This window comes from Bufo bufo, chromosome 2, assembly GCF_905171765.1.
Source record: "Bufo bufo chromosome 2, aBufBuf1.1, whole genome shotgun sequence".
Classification (NCBI taxonomy): Eukaryota; Metazoa; Chordata; class Amphibia; order Anura; family Bufonidae; genus Bufo; species Bufo bufo.
The window spans coordinates 779,065,822-779,073,946 of record NC_053390.1 but is presented as its reverse complement, the minus strand read 5'-3'; the positions used below and the strand labels follow the sequence as shown (position 1 = coordinate 779,073,946).

The 8,125-nt window shown below is 48.2% G+C and overlaps 1 protein-coding gene across 2 annotated transcripts in view; it reads left to right on the top strand.

Moving 5' to 3' along the window:
• Positions 1-2,239: 2,239 nt before the first annotated feature.
• LOC120990371 (lysine-specific demethylase 3A-A-like) overlaps positions 2,240-8,125 on the top strand; it is a 66,082-nt gene continuing 60,196 nt past the window's right edge. Inside the window, exons 1-2 of one of the 2 annotated variants that reach the window (XM_040419136.1) lie at positions 2,240-2,398; positions 3,117-3,295. In XM_040419136.1, coding sequence (XP_040275070.1) covers positions 3,125-3,295 — 171 coding nt within the window. In that variant the 5' untranslated portion in view covers positions 2,240-2,398; positions 3,117-3,124. Of the gene's footprint in view, positions 2,399-3,116; positions 3,296-6,954; positions 7,083-8,125 lie in introns of those variants that run through there. The other variant, XM_040419137.1, reaches the window with a different exon arrangement.

The following is an 8,125-nucleotide window of genomic DNA, read 5'->3' as shown; positions in this document are numbered from 1 at the left end:
ATATATATATATATATATATACAGTACAGACCAAAAGTTTGGACACACCTTCTCATTCAAAGAGTTTTCTTTATTTTCATGACTATGAAGGCATCAAAACTATGAATTAACACATGTGGAATTATATACATAACAAACAAGTGTGAAACAACTGAAAATATTCTAGGTTCTTCAAAGTAGCCATCTTTTGCTTTGATTACTGCTTTGCACACTCTTGGCATTCTCTTGATGAGCTTCAAGAGGTAGTCCCCTGAAATGGTCTTCCAACAGTCTTGAAGGAGTTCCCAGAGATGCTTAGCACTTGTTGGCCCTTTTGCCTTCACTCTGCGGTCCAGCTCACCCCAAACCATCTCGATTGGGTTCAGGTCCGGTGACTGTGGAGGCCAGGTCATCTGGCGCAGCACCCCATCACTCTCCTTCATGGTCAAATAGCCCTTACTTTCAAAGTTTTCCCAATTTTTCGGCTGACTGACTGACCTTCATTTCTTAAAGTAATGATGGCCACTCGTTTTTCTTTACTTAGCTGCTTTTTTCTTGCCATAATACAAATTCTAACAGTCTATTCAGTAGGACTATCAGCTGTGTATCCACCTGACTTCTCCTCAACGCAACTGATGGTCCCAACCCCATTTATAAGGCAAGAAATCCCACTTATTAAACCTGACAGACACAGCACCCAGCAGCTATAGTGCTCGTGAGCGGCCACCATATTGAAATACCCACCCACGTATATTTACGTTGGGAGGTCAGGAAGGGGTTAAAGCATTGTACAATGCAGGGAGTCCCCTTGTAGCAGATCAGCAGGGCAGTGTAATGTGCGTGTCTGGTAGGCCATTGTTGGTGTTGAGCGAAGCGAGCTTTGGATGCTTCATCCGAAGTCGCTTTGTTCAAAACTTTGGAATAATACTGTACAGAGATCCGTCTCCGTACAGTATTAGAATGTATGGGCTCCGATGAGCCGAAGTTAGTTATTCACGAAGTTGCGCGTGACTTCAAAAATCAACTACCTGAGTTATTCAGTGAAGTGGAAAAAACACTCTGCTTTGGTTCCGAGGTACTAGCTAGACGGAACCGAAATTATTCAACGAAGTCAAGCACGACGACGAGAATAACTAACTTCGCCTCATCTGAGCCCATACATTCCAATACTGTACGAGACGGATCTCCATACAGTATTAGGCCTCATGCACACGGCCGTGTTCCGCGGCCGAGATCGGTCCGTGGTAACCCGGCCGGGATTCCTTCTGCGCTTATCTCTGTGCACAGCTACAAGCTCCTAGAATACAGAAGAATGCCAACAGTTAATAACATTTTAATAATATATAGAAATTTTTTTTTTTTTGGTTCAACAATAAGTTTTTATTAAAACGAGTAAAACCGGCAGATTTCACTTCAAATTGTACAGTAGAAAATATACATGAATAAATATCAGGTGCGGAGAACATACTGGAGGAGACCTGTTGTATTCAGTAAAACATGTCACATACAATGTGCTCTCCCCAGATAGCAGCCTGCATACAAAGTTACACTGCACCCCCCCCCCTCCCGCATACAAAGTTACACTGCACCCCCCCCCTCCCGCATACAAAGTTACACTGCACCCCCCCCCTCCCGCATACAAAGTTACACTGCACCCCCCCCCCCCGCATACAAAGTTACACTGCACCCCCCCCACAAAGAATATTCCCCCTCTGCACACAATATTACACCCCCCTCCCCTCTGCATGCAAAATTACACAGCACCCCACCCACAAAGAATATTACACCTTCTCCATCTGCATACATTATTACACAACCTCCCCCATACAGTATTACACGAAGCCCACCTCTCTGCGTATAATATTACACAGTACTCCCCCCCCCTTGCACACACTGGGCAACCCCCCCCCCCCCCCCCCCTGCGCACATTACACAGCTCCCCTCTGCATACAATATTACACGGAACCCCCCCTCTCTGAATACATTACACGACACCCCCACACCATATTGCAGCCCCCACCACTGCACACAGTCTCACCCAGAATCTCCCTCCCCTCAGCACGTCCGCAGTGTACACATCTACCTCCCCCACTATGAGTGATGACGAGCAGCCATCAGTGACCTGCTCCGCATACAGCCTGAGCGCTCCGGCTTCAGAACCTTCTATTCACTGCGCTGCCCGAGTCAGTCACGTGACCCGGTGACGTCAGGAGGTCCGTTTCCTGCACGGAGTTTAGCAGCAACAAAGAGAGGACGAGACCCCGCCTCTTCCTCTGACGTCATGCCTGCCAGGAGCAACTCCATTCTAGTCACTACTCTCTGCACGGATTGCTGCTTCTGCTCCGGTGGAGCCGCCAAGGCGCGCTGTGCTTGGGCTTGACGTGCTAATCTCCGGTGCATGACGGAGGAGCTTCACACGGTAAGTACCGGCGACTACCGGAATTTCAGTGAATTTAACGGCCAGATTGATATAATGCGTCCTGTAGGGTGTAGGCTAAGTATCTTGCATATATTAGTGTAATTAGTGTTCATTAGCATATATTCTAATTAGGCTGAGCATGCACATTATGCGTTTTGTGTCATTGCTGTATTATGTGGTAGCTTGGGCCGTGGCGGTAGTTGTAGATTGGCATTACGTTGCCCTACGCTCACCAAGCCCATTTTGCGCCCCACTGGCCCCTGGCCATTGATGTCAAAGCGTGACAGTCGTGCCTTGGTGGTCACATGACTTGTCGTGCAAAAGTGGTGTCATGTGACTTGTGCAAGTCATCACGGCGGTCGAGTAGCCTTGCTGCCCCCCCCCATGTCATTGCCATGGTACCACTTCCTGTCCCATTTCGGTCTGGCAGCCGGGGTTCAGCGCGGTCACCAGGGCGTTATTTGTAGGGTTAAAATGCCCGTTCTTGTTAATAAAGCTTGTCACGTCCGGATGTAAATATTCAGCCACCTGCTCGGCGTCACGTGCTGTCATTGGCATACGCTGGAGGGGCGTGTGCTCCGAGTGTTTGCATGGCCCTGTTCACATGTGGTTGGTCAGGACTTACCTCCGCTGTTAACCTGCGACGTGCCAGCATACATTGCTTAGGGTAAGAACAGTTCCTTAATTTTGACTTTTTTTCTTTTTTTTAAACCCTTAGCTTCAACCATGATGGTGCTAATGCACCAAGACAGCTTCCACGTCCTGGTGGGGCAGAGATTCGCCTGTGTGGTGGGCAGCGACTGCCAGCTGGACGTCGAGCAGATCGAGGACTGGCCATGGAGAAACGGCATCATCCGCGCCGCGTCCCACAAAGAATTCAGCTGCCCCAATTTAAAGGTATGTAACGTTTCTCCAGAATAAGTGCCAGCTGCTGACCTTCTGACGGCTGATGCCAGGACTTATGTTGTCTGTCGTTTGTTTTTTTTTGTGTTGTTTTTGCCCTGGTGCCCCTTGGATTACTGGAATGGCATCAGACGGTTTTATTGAACACCCTTTGATTGCTGGTTTGCGTTCATGTTTAGTTGCGTGGTACCGGTCCAATGCCTTGGACTTGCTCGTAGCTCGGTTTCCATCAGAATTATGGCATGGACACGGTGCAAATGTTCCAGCGGCAGCGACCATGTGGTGTCTACCTTTGTTTTCATTGGGAGGCAGCGCTGCAGTTGGCAGGGGTGCGGACAGCCGCCGCTTAGCGCCACGGTGGGCGTTCACTCCTAGTTTAGCTTCATTTGATGGAGCTAAGCCGCGAGTGGGTTCATAGCATCCAGAGTGAACAACTGTGGTGGTTTCTTCTGCCACAGTATACGTGTCAAAATCCAATGTGTGAATGTACCCTTACGGTTAAGTTGACGGTAGATTCACAGACTTTTCTCTGTTCTGGAACCCTGCAAACATCTGAGATTGGTGTAGTAGAACTGTGCGAGGCTCCAGAAACTGGCCACATTGAGGAGTGTTTCTTTAATTTGACCAGAATCGTAGTGACAGTCGCCCATGAAATATATTTTTAGGTAAGTTTGTTTTTTGATATGGTGGGTTCACCATTGGCTTGATGTTCTTCAGCTTGGACAAGAAGGAACATTTCCACATTGCTCTTGGCAGTACATTGTGTTGAATGTTGTCGAGCATTCTTGTCATTATATTTTGTAGATGTGTTCTTGTTAGGCCTGGTTCACATCCGCAAAAGAATGTCTTGGGATTATTTCTCAGCCCCCAATGTATTCCACAGTGTCGTTATATGTCAGCCACTGACGCCTATTGCTCTTAGTGGACTACACTTTCTTATACAGTCCGGCGTATGCCTTCAGGTCACCCTTTTTGCATGGGGCCTTATGTAGATGTTTAGCGTCTGCACTAGGCTTTTTTCATTGGGCAATCATCAAAATGAAATGGGAACTGAGCCTTACAGCCATTGAAGATGCTCAAGGAGCGGGTACTTTGCAGGTCAGTCTTCAACTGGCCTTCGGGTAATGTCAAATTATAGTCTTGGAGAGCTCTCCACATTTCTTATTGGAGCTTCTGGCTGACAGGGCTTTTGAGGATGTACTGTCCCACTGTCATCCTCCGAGGAAAGGGGAAATGTCCTAGAGAAACCCTGAAGTCCATGGGATGCCCATGTGTATAGAAGGCTCTTGGAGGATGTTGCGTGAAGCTCCTTTGTCTCATTTATTATATATTACATGTAACTGGGCAAGAGTTGAAGTGGAGGTCACCCTTGAACATATTGTATCTTTGGCTGGAAGGATATGATGTCCACCATTGGCTAAACATTCTTCAGTCTAGACAAGACTGGACATTTTCATAGTGCTCTGGGCAGTAGATTGTGTTGAATGTTGATTGCTCTTCGTCATAGTCTATAGCTTTTGTAATTGTTAGGCTCGGTCACATATGTTGGAAGTAGCCCCCCATACTTACCTCAGGCTTCGAAGTATACCACTGTGTAGGCATATGTCGGCCGCTAACTCCCATTGCCCCTAGTAGACTATACTTTCTTAGACAGTCCTGTGTGTGCTGAAAGGTCACCGTTTTGGCATACACAAGTTTCATGAGGTATATGGAGATGTTTAGTGTATATGTTGGACCTTCTCCATTGCACAGACACCTACCATCTGCAAAAGCGAGATGTGAACTGAGCCTTATTGCGACCTCTGGCTCTAGTGACAGTAATGCCTGTGCAAGCGTCATAGATGCCTGTACAGGCAGTTTTACTCCCTAAAAAAAAATGTCTATGCGTATAAATACGCACAATAATTTCACCGCCATTCATGAGCGCACTGAGCAGGCACAGGCAGCGCAGCAATACCGCTGGTGCCTGAAAGCTCCAATAACAAAGCTCTGCACAGTACAGAACTTTGTTATTCGGGAGAAGGCTGTTGATTTGCCAGTATCAACGGGCAGCCGTGCCATTGGGCGCTCCTCGCCCCCCCCCCCCCTTTTCTCCCGCACGTTGAACACACAGCAGAAGCATTCATTTAATTTACTATGAAAAAGGGCGGCGTGCGCCATTGCCGGCTGCTGATGAAGGGAAAGCATGGCAGGAACGGAGCCTCCGCTGAGCAAAGACCATGAGAGAAGTGTCAGGCTTGTGCCCAGGTGATGTCCCAGCGTGCCCTGCAGGCTTCTATCTGCTGCTGGGAGCTCCATGTGGGGTTTATGAATAGAAAAACTAATAGAAAACCCTGATTCTGATCCTTATGTTAAAACAGAACTTTCATTTGATTGCTCTGATACCTGAACACCTAAAGGAGAAAAGGAATTTAAAAACCTGCTGTTTCTTTAGATGACCTTAGGTTGATAGTAGTGTTAATAGAGTCTCAGGGGTCTATAAAAGCAGGTATTCCTACACTAGTGCGATTACGGTTGCCCAGCACTACGTTCACTCCTCGGCACCGAGTGACAATCCGTGCTTAGTGATATCCACATACTATCGTTATTCTTATATTTTACCACTTATGTCATTGTTCTTTGTACCTGCCTAACTGGACCGTTACCCATTTTAGTTATCCGTTATTGCTGACGGAGTGGCGCTCGCCTCCTCCCCCACCCTTCCTCAATCCCCCCCCTTTTTCCTCCTGTCCACTCAGCGGTGGGTGACGTTCTACAGTGTTATCCTTCACACTGACACCACCCATTTCCCGCACTCCTGACATTGCCATTTGAGAGTGTTCTAGGTTCTTCAGAACACTTCTTTCAGAGCCGCCTTCTGGAATTCCACTTTCATCCACCTCCTCATATTTTAGCCCACATCGCTGTCGGCGCCCAGCTTTATTTCATCCTTCGGTGGGATTTGGTGATCCCTCTAGGTTTGAAGTAACTTCCTCCCCTTTTTTTTCCTCTCTACCCCTACTATGGCCTTGATAATGACCAGACATGGTGGCTTCCTGCGTTCACTTGATATCCTATAGACCAGGGATGCCCAATCTGCCTGTTAGAAAACTGCAACTCCCAGCATGCCTGGATTTGGGCATGCTGGGAGTTGTAGTTATGCAACAGCTGAAGGGACTCAGGTTGAGCCTCCCTGCTATAGATGGTCTCCTTACACTAGTGAGAACCATCTTGGTAAAATCTCCTCCAGATACATGTAATGACTCTCTGAGACTCGGAGCTAGCACTCATCGAACGCCTGGGGAGTTTGGTGGTGCACAAAATCATTGAAAGTAAGGACTTGTTCACATTTGCGTCAGATGATCTGCAGATTCCATCAAAAACAGCAGAGAGAAGACCTGTATGCAGGACTCTTTTTCTGCACTGGAAAAGTGGCCCCCGTTGTAGTCATTGGGATCTGTTTGGGTCAATAGCATTGGTGTGAACTCTGCCTAAAAGTGCCTGTTTAGTACTGATTATCACGTGAGATGTTGGAGGGTCTGGTCTCTTGGGTACTTGCCCAAGTACTTGTTCTGCAGTACGATAACAGAACCGTCTCCTGCTGCCTTGCTTCTACACGCCTGTCCTCTGACTCCGCCTCCTTCTCCCCAGCTGTCAGTGACTTCCTGTTTTGGTGACCATGCTGTCTGTGCGTGTAGTACCACAGTGGACTGCTGCAGAATGAATCAAGATGGCTCCTGGTCAGGTGGGGAGGGGGACAAGTGCCAGAGATGAAGAGAAGACATGCAAGGGTGTAGTAGAGGCAAGAGGTTTTATAATTCTAGGAAAAACGGGGTTTGAAGCTGTGGTGGAGGAACCTGTCTGCAATCGCATGGGGAAGTGGCCCAGTCCTACCAGGCCGGCTGTCGATGAGACCTCCTCATATGCAGTTAGACCAGTCGTGTGCAGGATTCCTGCGAAATCTTGGAGACGGTGGGGTCTTCTAAGGACTGCGTAGGGTTTGGCTCCGAGGAACGGCAGTCACTGGGTGACTTTGGCGTTGGCCCAGCTGTGGTTATAGTTAACGTGGGTGTGGGGAAGCCATGGTATCTAGTTTTAGATTCTGATGAATCCCTCGTGTTTCTGTGACGTCACCGAGTGCCTTCTGTTTTGGTTCAGTCCACTAAATGATGGCTGCCTCCACAACATAGGGGCAGATCGGTGGGCTGGTGCTCCCGTCCAGCTGTGTTTCACACTGATGGATCAGGAGTTCTGGCACGATGTTGCAGCAGGTCTACCATCCGTGGGGGAATTGACGCCTTAGTGTGCGTGTTTTTGAGCAAAATGCAGAATTCTTCCATGTTTTGCATTTAATTTTTTCCTTCATCTCCTGCCTGACGATGGGCTTTCTTTCTTTGCTACGTCCGTGGCACATGGTTGGATTCACTGAGGCAGTTAGCAAGCCATTGTCTCCCTCTGAATGTCCTCTGCTGTAGGACGCCTCTTCTCTCCCCACCCCCAGCTGGTATGCAGTATGCATTTGGAAGTTCCTCTGTGGGGGGGGGGGGGGGGGGGGGGGGGGTTCACTGTAAAGCTGGGACCAGCAGATTCTTCAGCTTGCAGTGAGTCATGTTTATGTGAGGGGAGTATCCCTGCTAACCGTGACATTATTGTATGTGACGGAGTCTTCTGTGCCTACATGGGTGTTCTTCTTCTTATTTTTTTACTTTGATCGTTGCTCTTCATCATCGTTCTAGAGCAAACCTAATATTACCAGACGGCTCGCTGCCAAAGTCACGTCCCAAAGCGTCCTTGTTGCTGTGGATCAGATTTGCCTTTGTGGCTGCCGCCCCTGGGGTATTTTTT